At 51.6% G+C, this 22,479-nt stretch overlaps 1 protein-coding gene across 3 annotated transcripts in view; it reads right to left on the reverse strand.

The window, feature by feature from the left end:
* Positions 1 to 22,479, reverse strand: part of RASGRF1 (Ras protein specific guanine nucleotide releasing factor 1) — a 105,782-nt gene that overhangs the window by 53,744 nt on the left and 29,559 nt on the right. For all 3 annotated transcript variants that reach the window (XM_082616825.1, XM_082616827.1, XM_082616826.1), the window contains exons 4-8: positions 17,341 to 17,433; positions 14,550 to 14,803; positions 6,613 to 6,692; positions 3,892 to 4,085; positions 3,291 to 3,400 (exon numbers count right to left, since the gene is read on the reverse strand). In XM_082616825.1, coding sequence (XP_082472951.1) covers positions 3,291 to 3,400; positions 3,892 to 4,085; positions 6,613 to 6,692; positions 14,550 to 14,803; positions 17,341 to 17,433 — 731 coding nt within the window. The remainder of the gene's footprint in view (positions 1 to 3,290; positions 3,401 to 3,891; positions 4,086 to 6,612; positions 6,693 to 14,549; positions 14,804 to 17,340; positions 17,434 to 22,479) is intronic.

Here is a 22,479-nt window from a genome sequence, read left to right on the forward strand (position 1 = left end):
GTCTGAACCACATGGAAGAGAGACAGCAGAACTGGAGGAAGATGGGAGTCGAGGGGACATCCTTCGTTCCGAACCCTGCCCCTCATCCCACCATTGGCCTTATTTCCATCCAGAGTACAAACCAAGCTCATTCCTGCCTCAGGGCAATTTGTACTTGCTGTTTCTTCCCCCTGCACACTCTTTCTAGGGTTGTTTCCTTAATGTTTGGGTTCTGGAATGGCTTATTTTTGGAGCACCTGGCAATCCAGCTGGCTCAGGGGAAGCCTGACTTCAGTTTACTTCTATAGGCTCTGGCACGACCGGGAAGTAAGCAGGACACGGCTTGTCCCTTCGTCTGAGAATACAGACAACTTTTTGTCCTTGTTCTGACTGCTGCAACACCCCTCCTCTCCAGGAGGTGGCACTGTTTAACTGTTTTTGTTTTTGTTTTTGTTTTTACAGAGCGTTGGTGGGAAAAGGTAGGTGTGAACTGCCAACTTTGCTAAGACCCAGGATAGGTCTCCAGGAGTCTTAGGAAAGTAGTGAACCATTATTATTATTTTTTTTTGGAGGGGGTCTGGAAAAAGTACCCCACCTACTCTAAGGAAAGCACAAAGCCTCCTATTTGTCTGCTGATGCATGAAATTCCACAATTCAGACCACTAAGAGAGCTGATTAATGTGTGTGTGGCTTACAGAGTTCTCTCACAGTCATTATCCAGTTTAAACCCCCCAACAATGAGAGACACCGGTGGAGCTGGAGCTGTGATTAGTGGAATCAACACGATGTTGAACAAATTACTCAACCCTTCTAATCCTTACTTTCCCCATCTGTAGACTGCTGGGGTGAGGATGGAAAATAATGCATTTCATGGGCTGACCTCATGCCTAGCACATGACAGGTGCTGGAATAAAGGGTGGTGATCATTGCCATTATCAGGGCTGCAAAAATGGTATTGTAAAAAAAAAAATAGGTGATATACTGTAACTCGTAATTTCTTCTGGGTATCAGACTGGGGCATCGAGATGGGGTCTCTGCCTTAGGAGCCTCGGTTTTCCACCCACATGCCCCTCCTCCCACCCGGGCCCCAGCGATGCTCTTCTCAGAAGCCCAGGCCTTAGCCTTTTTCTGGAAAAGACATGGGACAGGGAGGCACCTTTCAGGGCATCTGCAGTTCCATGGATAGGGATTCATTTTTGGAAGTAGTCCAAGGCAATCAGGACCCTTTCTCTTGATGAGGGTGGGGACTTTGCTGAGGCTAGATTTGCTAAAAAATAAGGGGGTGATTCCAAGGTAGCAAAACTAGTTTTGCTGTTAGACATGGATAAACTTCAGCTGCTCAGGGTCAGTGGCCCCAGGCTGGGATTTGTGCTGGAGGGCCCGCCACTGCACACGCATCTTGGGGTGCTGGGCGGGGCTCCAGGAAGGTAGCCTGGGGTTCTGGGGCCTGAGGCTCCTGGGGGAACCGGAAGTGAGGAGCTGGGTTATCAGTGAGCCCAGGAGTTAGGGGTTCTGGAGACAAAGTGGGACAAAGGCCAGAGGTAGGAGACATCCAGTCCCGAGGGGAGAGGGGTGCAGGGTTCTGAGCACTGCCAGGGAGGGCTTGGTTGCTGGCTTCCTGTCAGGGCTGGAGCTTTCCTCAGGCCCCAGGGGAGGGCGCCAGGAGGAAGAAAGGGCTGTTGTCACGTGATGGGAAAACGCTTTTCTGTGCCGCTCAGGCTGGGTTCAGGGCTAGGTGCAGGTGATGGGGGACAGAAGAAAAGCAGGCTGCACACCCAGGACCCGGGGTGCGGGGGGAGGGGATTGGGGTGCTGCCTGCACACCTGCCTGCACTGGGACAGGGCATCCCGCGGTGTCGAGGAACTCACAGCCTCAAGGGGGTCCCAAGTCTTCTGTTTGGGGAGGAGTACGCAGGATCTGGCTCCCTGGGGCATGAGAGAATCGGGGTCCACGCCCCATGATGGTTTTGTTTGTCTGCAATCACGCCCTGATTACATCTCCTCCCTAATCCTCCGCTCTGGGGCCTGTGCCCTGCCCTGGTCCAGCCTGGTCCTCCCTCTGTCCAGCCGGGAGCCATGGCCTCACCGCCTGCCACTCGTTGGACTTGGGCAGCCTTTTAGGGCTCTGAGTGGTCGGCAGGGCCCCGGGTAGGGCTGAGGGCTGAACCCCACACCCTGCAGACCCATCCTCCTTTGCAGCTCCTGGCCGCCTATCTCTGACCACAAGGCCCCCCCCCTCACCTCTTGGCCTGCACCGGTGGAGGCCCCAGGCTCAGCCCTTGGTTCATACCTCATTCCTGCCTAAACTCACTCCCTTGGTGATCTCACCAGCCTTGTGACTCTAAATACCATCTCCGAGCTGACGATCTGGTATATCTTGGCTCCCTGAACTCCAGACTCAAATACCGACTCCCTTTTTGTTATTTCCACCGCTGTTGTCCTTCTCAGGTCCAAGACACCCCCAAGTAAAACTCCAACGTGGCGAGGAAGACTCCCCCCTCCAAACCTGCCCCTCTGGCGCCTTCTCCATCTTGCACAACAGCAATGCATCCTTCTGGCTGCTCGGCAGAAAACTCTGGAATCACCCTCGACTCTCATTTTCTCTCTCTCTCCTCACCTCTCATCCATCAGAAACTCTTGGAGGTTCCACCTTCAGAGAACTCCAGAGTCCTCACCTCCACAGCCACCCCCTGGTGTGGCCGTGTCCCCTGTTGCCTGGGCTGTGGCAGTGCCTCCCTCCAGTCCTTCGGCTCCTGCCCGTGCAGCGAGGAAGTTCCTTGGGCTTCGGGGAGTGAGGGAGGACGGGGAGGGCCTTGACTAGGGGGGCTGTGGCCTCTGACGGTGGCCCAACCATGGCCTGTCCACCCACGGACACTGCCTGCTGCTGAACGGAGCCTGAGGCACATGAAAGCCCAACACCCAGGACCCCCCTGGGGCTCCTAAAGCCACCGGTTTTGACACATGGACACTGGAGAACCGAGGAAACGGGCAGAGAGTGCCTGCGAATCCTGGGCAGATCCCTGACCTGGGAGATGGGCCCACTAAGTGCCCAGGGCCCTTCCTCGGACCCCATCTGTGCCAGGGATGGCGTACCCTCCATCCCATCTCACTGGGTGCCCACCTGGGCTGGAGCTGTAAAGCCCTCAGACTGCTCCTGGGGAGCCGGCTTCCAGGTGGGATGAGCTGTGGGTGCCCTCACCTCGGAATCCTAACCGGAGCATGAGCTTTTCCCATCTGGGGTTCAGCAAACCCCGGGTGGGGGCACCCTCAGCCTGGGCCTGCCGACCGGTGTGGGACCCCAGCGGGGCTCACCTGGACAGCTCCTCCAGTTTGGACTTGGCGTAGTCCAGGCTGTTGCGCTCCACGTGCTCGTGAGGGGTGTGGGCCAGGAGCTCGTGCAGCGTCAGGATGTACCGGGGGATCTGCAGTGGGGAGAGGCGGGGACAGGGCCAGAGGGCCAGAGAGACAGAGGCAGGGAGAGAGAGAGACAGTGATGAAGCAAGAGAGAGACGGAGCAGGGCAGACAGATGGAAGGGGGGCAGGGTGGGCAGAGAAGGGGGCTCTCAGCTCCGAGGACCCCCATGAGCGGGGCTGAGGAACGACACCCACTGCACTTCTGATCCCAGACTCTCTTAACTTGGAGGCTCTTCCAGGGTCTTGTCTGGGACGAGAGCCCAGAGCTTGAGGTTCTGCCCTGCAGAAGGCAGGACCTGGAGACAGACTCAGGACCAGGAGCTGCCCCTCACTTCCTGCACGGCCTCCACCAGCCAGGGTCGGCGGAGGGTCCTAACCCTGTTCGTTCTCCGGGCCACCGGGGGTTTGCACGGCCGTGGCCCTCGGCACTCCGCGCCCTGGCCCCCAGTCAGCCGCAGCCCTCCTGGCGCATGCGCCCTGGCAGAAGGGGAGGGCACACCTGGAACATGGGGTAGGTGAGGAAGGTCTCCAGCGTCCTCTCCTCGCAGTCGGGCTTGGCCTCATAGTGCTTCAGCAGCTTGTCGAAGTCGCGGTTCTGCTTGCAGTGCGCCAGGATCTGCAGGCTGTACTGGTGGTTGCGGACGAACTCCTGGTAGATGTTGAGCATGGGCAGCAGGATGTCGAACAGGTCGGCTGGAAGGAGGCGGGACTCAGCGGGCAGCGGGGGCGCCCTCGGCTCCCCGAGCCCCACCCGGGGAGGTCGGGGCGCAGCTCAAAGCCCCATCCCAGAGAGACCCCTGCCTTCGGAGATGACTCTGGCACCACTGCCCTCTCCTAGGCCAGACAGGGTGGCCCCAGGCATTGAGACCACAGCAGATTCACAGGTTTTTCAGATAAAGCCCTGTCTAGTCTGACACCTGTGTACTGGAGGTCAGAGAAAGGAGGTATAGAGGGTGCTGCGGTGTGCCCCCCGGAACCCCTTCTGGACCCAGGCACTTGTTCCCCAGCTGCCACCAGTGTGGGTGGCTCTCGGCTGGGTTCTCCCTTGCTGGGAACTGCTCTCAGCTGAAGGAAGCTGCCTTGCACAAGCTGGAACCCAGTGACAGGTCCAGGTCTGGGTGTGAAGGCCGGCCCCTGGCTCGATAGGGGATGTCCCTGAAGGGCCACCTCAGTTCCCGAGCTTCCCTGGGGTTGGCTGAGGCCCCAGTTGTAAATGCTTTGTAGTCCACTCCCCCCAGTGCCCTGGCTCTGCCAGGCTGTTATGCTGAGGGGTCCCCAGGGGCCCCCCCTCCCAGAGTGTCCCACCTGTGACTGTGACCTGTCAGAGGTCACGAGGTGAGTCAGGAGCTGGCCTGGAACCAGGTTTTCCAACTCCCCCATTCCAGCGCTTTCCGCCCCATGATATGCTTTCCGGAGTCTCTGTCCCTTCACCTGTTGTCCCCTTTGTCCCTCTGTCCCTGTCCTTCCAGGCCTCCCCAGCTCTGCAGCCCCTGGCTCAGTGAGGTGGACCCCCTGCTCAACCCCCCGTCTGTCTCAACCTCCTGGGTATCTAACATCCTGTCCTTCTAGCTCCCCAAAGCCCAAACCTGCCTTTCAACACTTGATGGGATGGGACGGACCCTCTAAAACCTCTGCTTACCAACCCCATTAAAAAGAAAGACAATGCAACTAGAAATGATCACACAAAGTGAAGTAACTCAGAAAGAGTAGACAAATATCGTATGGTGTCACTGATATGTGGAATCTAAAACACGACACAAATGAACTTAGCTACGAAACAGAAACAGACTCACAGACATAGAGAACAGAATTCTGGTTGCCAAGGGGGAGGGGAGGTGGGGGAGGGATGAAGGGGAGGTTGGGGTCAGCTGATGTAAGCTTTTGTATATAGAACGGATAAACAACAAGGTCCTACTGTATAGCACAGAGAACTATATTCAGTATCCTATGATAAACCATAATGGAAAAGAATATTAAAAAAAAGAATGTATATATATGTATAACTGAATCACTTTGCTATACAGTGGAAATTAACACAACATTGTAAATCAACCATACTTCAATAAAATAAAAAAAAAAGAAAGACAAGCTTTCCTTGGAACAAACTCTAAGTGGGAGCTCTCATGTAGGGTATCCAACTACCCAGTGGACAACCTCTTCAGCTGTATGACTACAGAAAGTGCAGCCTTTGTCTTTCTAGGGCTGCTTCTTATTTTGACCTTGGAGAAAAACAAAATGGTGCCACTCCCCCTGGAAGTCTCCTGGCCCGTGGGCAGAGGAGCCTTTTCACCCTCAGCTGTCCTTTCACCTCCCTGAGCCTGTTCCCTCGACCCCATAGTGGAAGTGACACCAACATTCACCTTTTCCTATTGAATTAAGTGAAAGGAAGATGGGACCCAGTGTGGGAGGGGCGGGATGTGGGACGCACTCCTGTACATCACTCACAGGAGTGAGGGCTTGGAGAGCCATGTGACAATGTGTACACAGCGGGGAGTCCATCCCCATTGTTTCAGTAATTCTACTTCTGGACACCTGTCTCAGGGGAATGCTCTCTAATATGGAGACAACTTCACATGCAGGGATGATTATTTTTAGTAGCAAAAAGGTAGAACAACTTTAAGAGTCGACGAAGGGAGATGGCTACATAGATGGTGGCAGATTCACGGGGCACTGGAACATTATACAGCCATCAAAAAGCATACTTTCAGCTTGAGAAAACACTTATGCAATTATGTTAAGTAAAAAAAAAGAAAAACCCACAGCAAGATTCAAATTCTATATTCAGTATGTTTGCAGTTATGTAAAATGGAAAAAAAAACAACCCCAAGATCTATGCATAGGAAAAAAAATTGGAAGGAAACACATCGAAGTGTTTACAGTAGTTATCTTTGGGAAGCAGAAACGTTGATATTTTTAAATGTTTCCTACTTTTCTGGATTCTCAGATTTTCTCAAATGGATACCTATATATTATTTTTAAAAGGGAAAAGCAGATAAGAAACTAAAAATATATCACTTCCTCCGAGAAGTGTAGCTTTTGCCAACTTCTCTTTCCTCTTCTGCTCCCTCTGGGGGATTCTGTGAGTTTTTAAGGGGCCACTCTGTCACATTCGGGAAGGACAAAAGTGCCACCAGCCAGGAGGTGTGGCCCCTGCACAGGGACTTCTCAGGTGGGGATGGGGGCGGAGGGGCAGGAGACCTCTGCCAGGGCTGCTACTCACCGAGGACCAGAGTGGGCCAGCTGGAGATGCGGGCCTTCAGGCCTTGGTAAAAGATCTGGTGCAAAAACATGATGGTCTCGCTGGAAGAGAAAGCACAGGGTAAGCTCCGGCTAGGAGTTCCTCTCCTTCCAGGTGTCCCCTCCCCCCAAGTTCAGTAGAGCTGAGGGGCCCCAGGGGAGAGGGCAGGGGCTGTCACTGCCCGTGGGACTATAGCAGCAAACCTTCTCAGGTGAGACCTTACGAGAAACCCCATCAGTGATCGGATGGACCCTACAGTCTATGGGGCCTAACGCAAAACAAACATGCCGGCCCCTTGTTAACAAATGATTAAGAATGTCAGGATGGTGACAGCAGAGCCTCAAATTAAGCACGGTTTTTCTAAGCATGCAGTCAAATGCCCGTGCAGCCGGCTGCCGGCTTCCCTGGCCCCCTCAAGTCCCCACTGGCTCTGTCACTGGGTGCTGTCCCCTCTCCCAGGAGTCTGTGTCCTGAAGGCAAACCCCCATCCTGGGGTCTCACATTCTCAGGACAAGGGCAGGGAGTGGAAGGCACTGGGTGGGCGCAGAGACGCCCCTGAGTTGTGAGGCACAGGAGGCCAATGGGGGCCTGGGACCTCATGTTCACGGTCGGCTTGGGAGGCACGGGGCTCCCTGACCCCAGAGGAGTTTGAAATGCCCTGAGCACCCCACTCTGCAGAGAAAGCAGGGTGGGTGGGGAGAAAACGGGTGTGAAAAAGAAAAGAAGGGAGGGCTGCAAGAGAGAAAGGGGTGAGGGAGGTGAGAGGTGGTGGTGGGGAGTCAGAACAGAACACAGCACCTACGGCTGAAGAGCAGGGCCTGTAACTCCATCACACCCGCAGGATGTGCAGAAGGGCTGGAACCGCTAGGGCCTTTAACAAGTATCCAAGTAGCAGAAACACTCCGAGTTCTCATTCCTGAGAGTGGGTCCTCTCATTACCGTGAATTAACTGTCATCTCCCTAAAGTCCCAAAAGAACAGGCCCCCCCAGGTGTGATGACTCCGTGATTTCTGGACTAGGGGCCCCGCCTGATGGCTGAAGTCATTTGCAGTTTTCAGGTAACAAGTCTGTGACAGATTCACCCTTGACAGGGCTGGTTTCTTCCTGTCTGTGGCCCCTGAACTAGTTACTGAATAGATAAACATGTACTGTACCAATGTGAAGAACTTTAGTCGTCCACATGGGAAGACCCTTAGAAAAATTCAGAAGAGACCAGTCCAGGGGTGTGTGAAAGTGCACAGAAGGGAGCACGTGGGCCCTGATGTGGGGGAGGGTGGAGGTAGGAGGACTTTCAGGGGCTCCTGGGGAACTGGGAGGCTCTGGATGACCCCGAGCACCGCCACAGCAAGTCTCAGGGCCCCATTCCCGGGCAGCTCCCACAGACGGCTGCAGGATGCACTGTGCAGGATTCACGGCATGGACTTGTAGGGTAGCACATTAGGAATATCATAAGCTGGGACTATAAAAATATAGTAGATGAAGCCTCCGTTTTTAAAGTACTATAAACTGTGAGGATTTCACTTGTCATCCTACTACTCAGAAACTACCATTGTTACCTATCTGATAAGAAAAAAAATGATCTCATTTTGATTTGATTTGCTTTACAAAATCATTGAGTGGGTTGGTTGAACATTTTTCCTTTGTATTGGCCATTTGAATTTCTTCTTTTGGGAATTGCCAAGTCATGTCCGTTTACTATTTTCACTTTTATTAATTTAAAATAACTCTCCATATTGAGCGTATAATTTTTTTTTTTTTTTTTTTTTTTTTTTTTGCGGTACGCGGGCCTCTCACTGTTGTGGCCTCTCCCGTTGTGGAGCACAGGCTCCGGACACGCTGGCTCAGCGGCCATGGCTCAAGGGCCCAGCCACTCCGCGGCATGTGGGATCTTCCCGGACCGGGGCACGAACCCGCGTCCCCTGCATCGGCAGGCGGACTCTCAACCACTGCGCCACCAGAGAAGCCCTAAGCGTATAATCTTAACATATACGTTGCAGATATTTTTTTTGCTCAGCTATTTGCCCACTGATTGTGTGTTTGGTGTTTTTTGAAGTTTTTCCATTTTGCCCTATGAGATTTTCTTTCTGTTTTCTTGCTTCAGGCATCATGTCTTTTCCCACTCTTAGACTGCATACACACTCACCTATATTTTATTTTACTATTTCATTTTTACACATAAATACTTAACTAGAGTTTACTTTGGTGTAGGACGTGAGTAAAGGATATAAACGTAATCTTTCTCTCAGTTTGTTTAGTCAGTTGCTCCATTTTATTTATCAAATACTCCTGCTGCTTTCACTGCTTTGCTAGGCTGCCTTTTTTGTTACTAAATTCTCATACATGCCTAAGTCTGTTTCTGGACTTTGTATTTTATTTTGATGGACTATTGGCCTATTCTGGCAATAGTTCTCATGCTGTTTTCATTACTTTTAATATATTTATAAGCCTATAATACATTTTAATTAATGTAGGAAATGTTTCTTTCATTGTTTTTTTCAGAACATTATTATCTATTTACATGCATTTTACTCCTTCAGTTGAACATTAAAATCACTCTGCTAGGCTGCACTTCGATTGGAATTATATTGAGTTTATAGCATGTTTTGGGTGAAATGACATCTTTACGACACAGAATCTTGCCATCCAGAATGCTGGCTCACTTTCTGTTTTTGTACAGCCTGTAAGCTTAGAATGATTTTTTATAATTTTAAATGGTTGAAAAAAAATCAAAAGAATATTTTATGATAAGTAAAAATTAGATGAAATTCACATTTTAGTGTCCATAAGTCAAGGTTTATTGGAACACAGCAACACCCATTCATTTAGGATTGCCTAAGACCACCTAGTTTTGACAGAGACCCTCTGGCCCACAAGGCCTAAAATATTTACTATCTGACCCTTGACAGAAGAAGTTTGCTGATTCCTAGTCTATGTGAATGTTGTCCCTGAATTGTGCAGTGCACAGCCGGGGCAACTATATTCTATGGCCCTGCACACTTATAGTCCAGCAGGGAATCTATACACAGAAGAAATCATTATTTAAGTGCAATGAATGCTACAAAAGGGGCAGCATGGGGGCCCTGGAAGCACACAACCAGGGAACATAAGCCAACGGTGACAAGGGGCATGGGGGTGGTCAGGGACATCCAAGGAAAGACATGAAAAAAGAGTAGGAGACAGCTGTCATAAGGAAAACAGGAATGACAGTAGGGTGGGAAGAATTCTAGGGAGAGGAAGTGACTTGTCTGCTTTGGCAAGTGCTCATTTTGCCTGGCTCCCTTCTTGAGCCCAGAAAGGAGTGTGACTTGCCCAAGGCTGGTCCTAGGTACACAGGGCTTGGCCCGTGGAGGGCAAAACCAGGCCTCTTCACTCCAGCCTCACCCTGTGCCTGTCCCTCCTCACTCCCCAGCCCATGCAGACAAGATGAATTGATGGCAGCACACGCCCCCACTGAGCCTCATCATTCTTCTCGACCCAGGACTCCAGGCAACCACTGCCAATCAATCAGAGTGGGCATCAAGATAGGAACCATCTGTCTCCCAGGCGGGATGCCTCTCATCACGGGGCAATGCCTGTGGTTCCCAGCACACGTTGCTGGGCATGGTTTTTATTAAAGGGAAATAGCCCAAGAGTATATGCTCATTGCTTCGGGTAAACGAAACCTGGTGCACATGTTTACTTCAAAGATTCCCCCCGCAGCATTCGAAAAGCACACAATTAACCCCCTGCCCAGCTCTGCAGCATCCTCCGTGAATCTGCCAACCTGGAGAGAGGCCTCTCTCTTCTCAAGGACTTCTTTTTTATATGCCAATTTTTTTCCAGACACGCAGGCTCAGCGGCCATGGCTCACGGGCCCAGCCGCTCTGCCGCATGTGGGATCTTCCCGGACTGGGGCACGAACCCGTGTCCCCTGCATCGGCAGGTGGACTCTCAACCACTGCGCCACCAGGGAAGCCCTTAAGGACATCTTTTAAAGAGCTCCAGCAAATGAAATCACCAAATTAGCATCAGGTATCTAATGTGGCTATACATTTCAGCCTAAATGTAAATCCAGGGGAAAGCTATGTGCAGAAATGCCTTCTAGTGAGTGGGCTGGCAGCCTCCACCCTTGACCTGTGACACATACAGACTCTGTGCTGTGGTCTGAGGCAGGGAGACCTGGACGGTTCATGTCCCGGATCCCGCCTCCACAGCACCTACACGGTAAGAGGGAAGGCTGGGCTCACATACAATCGAAAGTTCTCGACAGTGCAGGCGTAGGCAGGAGCACGTGCTGAGACCTGGGCTGTGATGAGCAGGCATGGGGGTAAGGAGGATGGGGGTCGGTGAAGATTCCAGCCCATTATTTAACGGGGCAGCAGGGGGGAAGCACAGGCCTTCACATAAAACAGAACTGGGTTAAAATCACAGCCCACCCAAACCCTGAGCACACCCCGTCACCTCTCTGATCTCTGGTGCCAGCCTCATGGGGCGTCTCTGAGGATTGGAAATTACGTAGGCTAAGTGCTTACAGAGAGCCTGGCACCAAGCAGGCCCCACAAAACACCATCTTATCGTGGTGAGTGTAGTCCAAAACATTCAGTCACGCAAAGGGCTGTGCAGGGTTGCTATACAGTTAATGAAAAAAAAATTTCAGCTGTTCTTTGTGCTCACAAAAAGCACAGAGGTTAAGACAGTGAAGCTTATACTCTTATGTGCCCAGTGGATCATAGAGTGAGGGGTGAATGATTAGAAGGCAGTCATTTTCTAGCTCTTCCTGCCCCACCCTGAGCCCCAGGGGAAGGAGAGAATTCCAGCCTGCTCCCGATTGAGAACAGGGGCCAGGGGGTGGAGAGAAGCCAGTCACATCAGATTGGCATCCATTGATAGGATCATTGGTTCTTCTTACTTAATATTGTAAGAAAATATAGTAAAACATATTTGATTAATTTTCAATGTTGAACCAACCTTGCATTCCTAGGATAAATTCCACTTGGTCGTGATGTATTATCCTTTTTATATATTTCTGGATTCGATTTTATAATATTTTGCATCTATGATCATGAGCAATATGGGTCTGCAGTGTTCTTTCCTCATAATGTCTTTGTCTGATTTCGGTATTAGAGTAATGCCGGCCTCACAGAATGAGTTGAGAAGTGTTCCCTCCACATTAGATTTGAATTCAGTTTTTCACAGGGTGCGTCATAGTGAAGCTTTCTTGTTGTAATAATGTCTAGCTCTTATGAGCACTTGGGCTATGCTGGGCTCTGTACTAGATGCTTTACATGAGCTCTCCTTTGATTCTCCAACACCTACAAGCGGCAGGTCCCATTCCCTAGTCAGTGTTTCCGAGGACCACGAGAATCCATATTCTGGAGGCCTTAACGATTGATCAGGCTGGGGCTATTTTGACCAGGATCAATGAGACTGCTAAGATGGGAAACAGTCAACCTCGGGCTCATTGTGGAAAAGGAGAAATAGGCCTTGCAGGGGCCTGGAAGGACACCGACAAAAGAGGGGACTTTCTTCCCTCCTGTTTATTCTCAGTTAAAGGCATCTGATCTGATCCATGCAGTGATTAACAGACAAAAATATAAAACCATGTTGTGATTTTCTTCAAACAACTTTTGAACACATTCTGTGAGTTGGTATGAATACTCTTAACCAAAGATTACAGGTGAAAAGAATTCCATTGAATGCAGTGTAACAAAATTATGCAAAGATTAAATAAATACAAAAGGGCACATTTATCTCTTAGTGGCTATGATAAACGGTCACCAAAAGTTTGCAACTGTGGCCTAAAATGCAAGGAAAGCACAAACAACCTAGAACTATAACAATGCTTCCTGAAGTATTTCTCAAGTAGGGCCGTGGCCGAGCCTCCAATACAGGCAGTCCCCTGCGGTTATCTCAAGCCTCTCATTTCTGTGTGCTCTGGGACCTGCAGCAGCAGCAGCTGCACCTAAAAACTTGTTGGAAATGCCATCCCTATGCTCTTCTCCAGACCTACAGATTGAGAAGCTCGGGGTGAGGCCCAGCGCTCACGTTTGAGAAGCTGTGACTCCAGCTGAGCTGTCCGGAGTTTATTCAGGAAGAAACAAGTTCTTCACACTTTTCAGCCAAATTCCAGGTCATTGAGTTTAAAAGACCCAATTGTAGTTTCTGGAGAAAATCTTACCTGATTTCACAAAACAATAATACCTATTTTCTTTGTTTGAATAAAGAAATCAAAGCATTTATTTACTCTCTAAAAACTGTGTTCGAAATGTATATTAAAAAGCAAACTTGGGCTTCCCTGGTGGTGCAGTGGTTGAGAGTCCGCCTGCCAATGCAGGAGACACGGGTTCGTGCTTCGGTCCGGGAAGATCCCACATGCCGCGGAGCGGCTGGGCCCGTGAGCCATGGCCGCTGAGCCTGCGCGTCTGGAGCCTGTGCTCCGCAACGGGAGAGGCCACAACAGTGAGAGGCCCGCGTACCGCAAAAAAAAAAAAAAAGCAACCTTGTAAGGCCCAGTGATTCCGTTTCTAGAAGGTCTAATGAGGCTAAAAGCCACTCCCCTCCCCCTGCTCCCCACCCCCACCATGTCCCCATACTCTGACACCTCAGTCACATCCATGGTGTCAGCATCCCAATGTCCCTGTCCTTGTCCTTCTCCCAGTGACTTTCAGCATCTCTGGCTCAACCTCTCAGAATCTGACCCACGTCCACTGCCTCTACCCCATCTCCTTCCGGGTGCCCCACAGGTCCCTAAACTCATCACAGCACACTAGCAGGTAAGGGGAAGAGCAGGGCACAGGGAAGGTGACCCTGGGTCCCAAACACCTCTGCAGAGGGCTTGGATGAGGGCCAGCTGGAATTAGTGAAATGACTGAATGATGGATACTTTAAAAGAAATGCAGCTGAATGAGCAACCTGGAGCACATAGTGATTTACTTTAATTCCTGAATGAGAATCATTTGTAAATAGCACTCTGTTGATATGTTTTCATATTTGTTGCTTTTACCTAGTTTGCCCAATTTTAATGCCTACCAAAAAGCTCATTTAAACCATTTCCTAACACTTTTAAAAAGAGTTTGACAGCAGAAGGGTAGCCATCAGCTCAGCCTTCTCAGGCAACACAAACCCCATACGAATGGCCAGAGTCGCCATTTGGGAAAAGTAACTGCTTTCGTAAGATATGTGGGTAGTGTGATACAGAGCCCAACTCTAAGGGGAGTCAGAATTCTAAAAATTTAGACCTGGCTTCTAGATCGTTATGACGATGATATTAAGGTAGAAGAATAGAACCCATTTGGTTTTCTGTAGCTTGATTTATAACTTGTAAACACTTAAACCAGGGTTTCTCAACCTTGGCACGATTATTTTTGGTGGAAGAATTCTCTTCTGTAGGAGACTGCTCTGTGCACGGTAGAATGTTTAGCAGCATCCCTGATTTCTACCCACCAGATGCCAGTCGCAAACTCTCCCCTGCAGCCCTGCCAAGTTTTGACAATCAAAAATGTCTCCCATATATACACTAATATGTATAAAATGGTAACTAATAAAAACCTGCTGTATAAAAAAATAAATAAAATAAAATTCAAAAATTCAAAAAAAAAAATTGCCTCCCAGGGATTGCCAGCCATTGATCCTACTTGATCCTTCTGAAGCAAAAAATAAATTAAAAAAAAAAGTCTCCCAGCATTGCCCCAGTTGAACCACTAGTTTAGACATATACTACGTGGGCCTCTATTTGCATTCCTGCCTGTAATAGCTGGGGCACTGACTTCTCGTCATGGGACCTCGGGCAGCTTCCTTCCTCTCTGGGTCTCAGTTTCCTCCTCTGCACTTGGCGGGAACTAGTCAAGGGCTCGTGTCCAAGTTCAGTGGCGGCTAGGCTCCCTCTTCCCGCCTCAGCCAAGGGCTCCGGGGTGGGGGGGGCTGAGCTTCAGGGTGCTCACCTGTTCAGGAAGATGCTGCTGACATCGTCGTGGGTGATGGGAGGCTTCTTGGAGCTGGCGGCCATCCGCAGTGGGCGCAGGAAGTTGTTGACAAGGATGTGCAGCTGCTGCACGTACTCGGCCTCGGCTTCCAGCATGCTGAACACCACCTGGTTCCTCTTCCGCATGCTGTCGGCGTGCGGCGACCGGATGTAGTCCTGGATGATGGTCTTCCACTTGCGCCGGCACAGCCAGCCCCGCAGGAAACTCTGCACCTGGGCGCCGAGACCAGCGGGAGAGTCTCCCATTAGCCTCAGCGTTTCTGGTCCTTCCAGGCTGTGAGTGCCCCAAGGGCAGGGGCCAAGGCCCTGCTGTCCCCCATGCCGGGCACGTAGGGAAAAGGGCTGAGGCAAAAGATCAGGCCTGGTGCTTCTGCCTGCATGGTGCCGGGCAAGCCCTCTGGTTCCTCTAAGCCCGTTTCCCATCTGTGCCATGGGGCTAACGAGATGACGGCTGGACTCAAAGTGAGGTCCCTGCACGGGAGCATCAGCATCTCCCGAGAACTTGTTAGAAATGCAAATCCCCAGGCCCTGCCCCGGCCCTCTGCACTTAAACCAGATCCCCCAGGTTGCTTTGGCAGCATCCTCTGAAGGAGGAAAAGTGTGGCCCCGAGTCCCCATCACGGGAGGGGGCTTGAGCATAGAGGGTTGCCAGGCTGTGCTGGGCACGGCTCACACCTCTTCTTGCCTAAGGACTGGCCTGAAAGCCCGGAAGTTTCAATGAAAGCTCGTCTGGATAGAGGGCGATTATCAAATTCAGTGCTGCAAATTAGTTAATCTCATGCTTGGGCCTCATCAGCGCCCGCCTGGAGCCTCTCTTCTACCTCCGCGGGGAAATGAACACAGACACTTGACTTGCCCGACTTGGAGTCGAGCTGCTTGGCCTGGCCTCGTTCTGGCAAGAACTTGGGAAGGGCCTCGATTCACAGACACAGAGAACTGTTTTAAGATATGCACGCTTCCAATCAAGGCACCACCATTCCTGCTGCTGAGCTGTGTGCAAGCTCAGGGGTTGCACAGGGAGGGCCCCAGGGCCCCAGGAGCAAGGGCGCTGGGCTGGGGACACCTGGAGATCCAGGGGCCACCTGCCAAGGCACTCATCAAAATATTATCAGCTGCAAAGGGCACTGGCCATGTACAGCAGGTGCAACCGTCCGGGTGCAGAACTTTGGCCAGGGACGTCTGCCCTGGGGAGGAGAGGCCTGGCCTCAGCACGACAGATCTCCTTGAAGAGAGGAAGCTTTTCTGGATAAAGGAGGGCCTTGCTTGCTCTGAGGCCCCAGGAGGGTGAAAACAAAAGGAGGGAGGTGCATTTCAGGTGGTACTTAAAAAAATGTTCCAACCAGAATGGCTTTGCAAAACGGGCCGGGAAGCCCAGTGGGGCCATGGCAGAGAAGGAAGGCCAGTGCATCCCTGCCTGGGCGGGGCTTGGTTCAGACCCCAGGTAGCACCGGTGGCAAATCCCAATGTCCATGGGGGCCTGGCAGGTCCTATAGATCCTGAAGCCGGCTGGGTGGGCACTAATGGGACAGCACCTGGCCTGGGGCCAGCAGTCACTGTGTGCAGGAGGTGGGCCCGGGGCTGCGAGACCTTCTGCTTTTCCAAGAGATCGTGCGTCCCAGTGACGAAGGATGTGGGCTCTGGAGCTTGGTGGCCAAGGTTTAAATGTCACTCTGCAAATACTTAGCTGTGTGACCTGGGGAAGTCACTTTGCCTTTCTGTGCCTCAGCAACCCCACATGTGAAACGCAGCTAATAATAAAACCTCAGAGGGCTTTTAGTTAGGAACAGATTAATCTGCATAAATCTCCTAGAATAGTGTCTGGCACATGGAAAGTGCGTAATGAATGTTAGCTCTTCCTATTTTTGAGAAACCAGAAATACATATTTTTATGTGAAATATTTAGCTTTTAAAGCACTGGCAACAAATTAAAAAGGGAAAAAAGAAACACCGTGTGGGCTAAGAACCCCAAACATGCTGGTAGGCTGAACTTGGCCTGTGGGATGCCAGTTTGCAGTTTTCTGGTCTGGATGGCGCTGGTGTCCTTTTACGCTCTCAACAAGGAGGATTTTTTGGTTTCGTGTGTTTTTCTTACGGTGAGTCAGGCTCCCCTGCTTCAAGTCTGGCAAGCTGCAAACACAGACCATACTCTTCCCCTCCACACGCCCCTCCATGGGGTGGCCCACGGTGCTGGTCAGTATCCCTGCCACCGGGCAGCTTTCTGTACCTTCTGAGATGTCTCTCCGAGCCTCTAATAGTGTAAAACCAGTGGGGCCAGCTAAGGGGTGTCACAGAGGCCGGCTCCCATGCTGACCTCTGCCGGGCATGAAAGGAGGAGGTGTTTGCAGGACAGTAGCTGGGGGGAGGGTGGGCATGCAGGGCTGTGACAGTGGACATGTGGCCTGGGGTCTCATGGAGGCTGCCCAGGGTTGTGAGGAAAGCTCTCGGCTGACAGTCTCACAGCCTGGGTTCCTGCCCTGGCTCTATCCACTCTTTCATCTCTTGGAGCCTCAGTTCTCCTATCTATCAAATGGGTTGAACCACCCTACCTCACAGAGACAACCAGAAGACATGGCTCGACGAGGTGCTGGTCAGGGGTGGGGGGCTGTTGATTCTGCCTTTGGAGCGGAGGTGGGAATGGCACGCCTGGGAGCAGTGGGATGGTAAGTGGACACTGCAGACCCTGGGCTACACCAGGGGGCTCTCTAAAGAGGACCAGGGCAGCTTTGCCAGCCCTGAGAGATGGTACAGACCTTCTTGATTTTCTTGATGTCACTGTCTTCGTCATTGGGGGTGACAGTCTGGGTGGACTGGATGCGCTCATTGTCCTTGAGCAGGGATGCGATCTGCAACGGAAACACAGGTCAGCTGCAGGGGGCGAGCGGCACCAGCTGGCGGAAGCCCCACCCCTCCGGCTGCCACCAGGCGTGGTGTGGTGAGTGAGCGCCCTGACACGTGCTCCCCAAGGACCAGTGGTACTGCAGCTCGTGTCCTTTGCTCTGTGGGAGGTTTCGAGCCAGACGTTGGTGAGTGAGCACTGGACTGGGACCTTGTCCACCTGGGTCCAGGGCAGCTGGGCTCTGACTCCAAGTGACCCTGGGTGAGGCACTCTCTAGGCTGCAGGCAACCCATCTGTAATCTGGGAGCTTTGGTCCAAATCTGATTCTCTTCCTTATTCCCTAAACCATCAGCCCCTTTACTTTTGAATTTTTATTGTGGTAAAATATATATAACATAAAATTGACCATTTTAACCAATTTTAAGTGCACAGTTCAGTGGCATCAAGTACATTCATATTGTTGTGCAACCATCACCACCATCCATCTCTGGAACTTTCTCAACTTCCCGAGCTCTGTACTCATTAAACAATAATGAGTTTAATGAGTTTAATAACTTCCCTGGCGGTCCAGCGGTTAAGGCTCTGCGTTTCCACTGCAGGGGGTGTGGGTCTGATACCTGGTCAGGGAACTAAGATCCCGCATGCCACACAGTGCAGCCAAAACAGAACAAAACACACTAACTCCCCATCCCTCCTCCCTCAGCCCCTGGCACCCGCCCTTCTACTTTCTGTCTCTGTGAATTTGACTCCTCTAGGGACCTTGCCTAAGTGGAATCAGACAGTATTTGTCTCTCTGTGGCTGGCTTATTTCACTAGCATAACATCCTCAGGGTTCACCCATGTCACAGCATGTGTCAGACTTTCCTTCCTTTTTAAGGCTGAGTAATATCCATTGTATGTACAGACCCCATGTCGCCATCCCTTCATCCATCGATGGGCACTTGGGTAGTCCCATTATTTTTTTCCAACAAAACCGTCCTGGAATCCCAGCAAGACTTCAGATGAAAGCACTGCTGGCTTGGCTGTCCCGTCCTGGGACAACCCTGAAGCACTTCGCTGACTTGGAGCCCTCTTTGGAGCACAACCTGGAAACTGCTGGCCTAGAAAAATGGAACAGCCCCTGAAATGAATGTTTGAGCTGATCTAAGAATCTCCATTTGCCAGATTTCGGGATCAGAGAGGTCAGCCCAGCTGCAAGAACAAAACCAACGGGGTGGTGACCAGAAGGGGTGCCTTTAGCCATACTGTGGCCGGAGCCTCTGGCACTGCTCAGGTGGATGGGCCTGTGGTGTAGCCTCTGGGTGGGTTTCTTCCTGCCACCCCCGAGTCCTCAAGTCTCTGCTGGGGGTCCTCCACCAAGGCTCCCACGGCCTGCGGACTTTCCCGGGAAAAGGCAGGCAATGCCTATTTATTCCATCGCGGCTGTGAGCTCTGTGGGCGAAGGACCCCCCCACCGTTTCATTCATTCCTGGGCTCCCGGTGCTTAGCATTCGGCTGGCACTCAGCATATATTTGTTGGCTACATAAGTAAGCAAGTTAAAGAAGGATCAGAGCAGGGACCTCCCTGGCTGGGAGTCCAGTGGTTTGGGACTCCACGCTTCCACTTCAGGGGGCATGAGTTCCATCCCTGCTCAGGGAACTGAGATCCCACGTGCCGCAGAGCTCGGCAAAAAAATAAATAAATGAAAAATAATAAAAGAGGTTTCATTAAAAAAAAAATTTTCAAAAGGATCAGAGCAACAGCAGCAACCAAAACCTCAACCACAGGAAAACACTGCAGTCATCAAGCCCCACACGTCTAAAGATAGCAGCTCGGGGGAATCCACTAACACTGCCACAAAGACAGAGCCCCTCGCTCCTCTTCAGAGCGCGTGGCTTTGTCCCCTCAAGGCCACTTGCTGAACTGCAGAATGAATGGGCTCTCACAATTGAGCGAATTTGAGCACTTTGAAAGCAAAATGGAACAGTTACCCGCTCTCCACTTGCGGGTTGCTAAAATTACCCTGGCCTGTGCTTGGAGAGGGGCTGAAAATATCTGAGAAATATTCAGCACCGACATGGGCTTTTCTTTTTTCTCTCCCCCCCGCCACCTTTTCCTTCCATTCTCTGGGAACATCTGCACATTAAAATAAAGGCTGATTCTTTGATCTGTATTCTAAAGGCCTAAGGAACGAACACACACACACACACACACAGAGGCAGGCTACTGAGGAGCTCAGAGATGCAGGGATGCCCAGTCAATGCCCACCTTTGGTCTGATGTTGTCACCTCCTTGCCAGTCTGCTTTCTTTGCCAGTTTTGAGATTTGCACACGGAAACCTTTTTTTTCTTTTGGATGGCAGTGTGTGTGTGTGTGTGTGTGTGTGTGGTCTGTATTTAAAACTGACGCTTGTCTCAGAGAGAGGCATTCCAGGACATCTACTCAGCAGGGACCAGGGCAAAAAAGAGATGCAATTAGGTCAGGTGCTATGCTGCGTGCACAGGCAGTACCAGGCAGTGCCAGCAGCCTTGGGGTCTTTGTTTAAGGATCAGGCCTGGTGGGCAAAACTCTAGAGGGTTGTGAGCCTGGGGACCCTGCAGAAGGCTTGGGCTACAGCCCATCCCTGCCAGGAGCCAGTGTCAGGTGAGCTCATGGAGGCAGCCTTTCTCTTACCCTGGCAGGTCTCTTCTGGAGATGGATTTGCCTTGGACCCTGGTTTGCTTGCTGGACGGACGTTCAGGGTCTGCTCAGCTGACCCTTGTCAATGAAGGCCATGCAGAGTGGGGACTTGGGCTCACACCCAACTTGCCAGCTAGAGTCCAGCTCCAGCTGTCTGACCTGGCTCAAAGCCTGGTGTCTCCGCTGGCCCCCGCGCACTGGCCACCCATGGTCTGGCCTCCTTGACCCATCAGAGGAAAACCCTGCTTGCCACACTCCTTTGAGGCATAGCGCGTGGGCTTCTGCCCTATCCTACTCCCCTCTCTGGAGACAGTGTCTTTCATCCAGAATGCATTTCGTCCGTGCAGTCATTGATAGTGGAATTAATCCAGGTTCTTCCTTTTTTGTTAGCCTCCAAGGTTTTACTAAAGATCTCTGTAGCTCTTGCTTTTCCTGCAGGTCTCTGTAGTTCTTGCCATGCAGCTCAGTTCTTTCTCCCTCCTCCTTGATCTCTTCTGGCCTCCGCCAAGCCCAGTGGGTGCCCATCTCTGTCTGCCTTTGTGCCAACACCGCCAGAGGATCCTGATGCAGTCTTTGGGTTGGGTACTGGTGAGACACAGCTCGCCACTGGGTAAGGTGGATGAGTCAGATCCCTTCCCGGGAGGAGCTTCCAGCCTGAGAAGGGGGTCAGACCCCCAGAGAGGCAATTTATAATCGGACAAGGAGAGGCCAGAAGCGAGGTATGTACCTACTGCAATGGGAAGGTCTCACCATGAAAGCGGCAAGGGCTACCTGGAAGGAGTTTTGAAGGACAAAGAGCCCAACAGGTGGGCTACAGGATGGGGGGAATTTGAGAGGGGGTGTGTGAACAAAGGCACAGGTATGACAGGGTGTTGTGTGCCAGGGCAGCGGGGGCGAGGATGGCGAGGGGGAGATGGGGAGCGGGACTCAAGGCATGCAGGGTGGGCCCTGGAGAGGGGCTGCATGGGAGGGGTCATGGCCGTCCTTTCTTACTTCTCCCAGAGTAGTCCCCTCATTGACCAAGTTTATGAAGTGGGGTACCATGTTGAAGTTTGTTTGCAAAACCGATCCCAGGGCTAAATTTTTTTTTAATGTTTCTAGTTCTTTTATTTATTTATTTATTTATTTATTTATTTTATTTCTTTTTGGCTCTGTTGGCTCTGCGCGCACGCGCACGTGTGTGTGTGTGTGTGTGTGTGTGTTGGTGGGCGGTGGGGTACAGCCAGAAAGCTTTACTAAGCTGGCCTTTCTTTCAAAGTCTTTTTAAGAAAATCTTTTGCCCTGGACGGTAATGCACTCAGTTGGAACCATTGCTCCAAATTCCCACTAAATGGGCCTCTGCTGCCACTCTGACACACACACACACGCACACACACACGCATACACACACTCACATATGTAATCACTCACAACTGACCTGCTTTCTGCTCCCCAGCACCAAACGGGGTTCTGCCCTTTGTACCCACCCCTTCTCTGGCCTACAGACCCCTGAAAGGGTTTTAAGGTCATATGCAACATAAACCCACACCTGTGGCTGTAAAATGACTCACCTCCTGCTTGGGTTCACACTGCAAGCCCTATTATAGCACCGACCACACTCTACCACAATCAGACCGTAAGGTTAGAAGCTTCCCTATCATTAATGTCTACCACAGAGCCAGTGTCCATTCATTCATCAAGGCAATACTGAGCACTTACTATATGCCAGGCAAAGGGGGTGACAAAGGACTCACCCTGTCCTCAGGGAGTTTCCGCCAGCCCGGTGGGGGACAGACACGTGTGGCACTGGCTCTGCTGTTCCACGCTGACTGCGGGCAAGTGGTGGGAGCCAGGGGCAGGCAGCACACACCTGGCTAGGCCAGGAGTCCCCAGGAGGAGGCATTTGAGCTTGGGAGAATTTCAGCAGGCAGGGAAGTATGCGGGTGACAAGAGCATTCCAAACAGGAGAACAGAATGTGCAAAGGCCAAGGGGTGCACAGCTCACTGCTATGGAGCACTAGCTGGAGCCCCGAGTGATTGGAGGGGAGGAGCCTGGGGAAGAGGACGAAGCAGTGGTCAGGTGATTAGGGCATTTAGTGCATGTGTGAGTGAATGAATGAATGACTCCTCGACACCTTTGATCACAAAGCTAATAACCTGGTCTTGGGACCAGACTTCTTCCCTGCTCCCCGACAGGGGCTCAGCTTGGATTCAGGGATGTGTGTTGGGCTAGGATAGATCCCAGAATGAACCAGGTGGTTTAGAGATGGGACAAGCCCCCATCCTGGGAGCCATGTGGGAAGAGGCTACAAGCAGAGGGGAGAGCCTGGCAGGCAGACAGGCAGACCTGGGTTCCAGTCCCGGCTCTCACACCTCGCAGGTGAGTGAGCTTGGGCAGGTGACTTGAGCTCTCTG

Source organism: Mesoplodon mirus (assembly GCF_964341445.2).
Source record: "Mesoplodon mirus genome assembly, chromosome: 4".
Lineage (NCBI taxonomy): Eukaryota > Metazoa > Chordata > Mammalia > Artiodactyla > Ziphiidae > Mesoplodon > Mesoplodon mirus.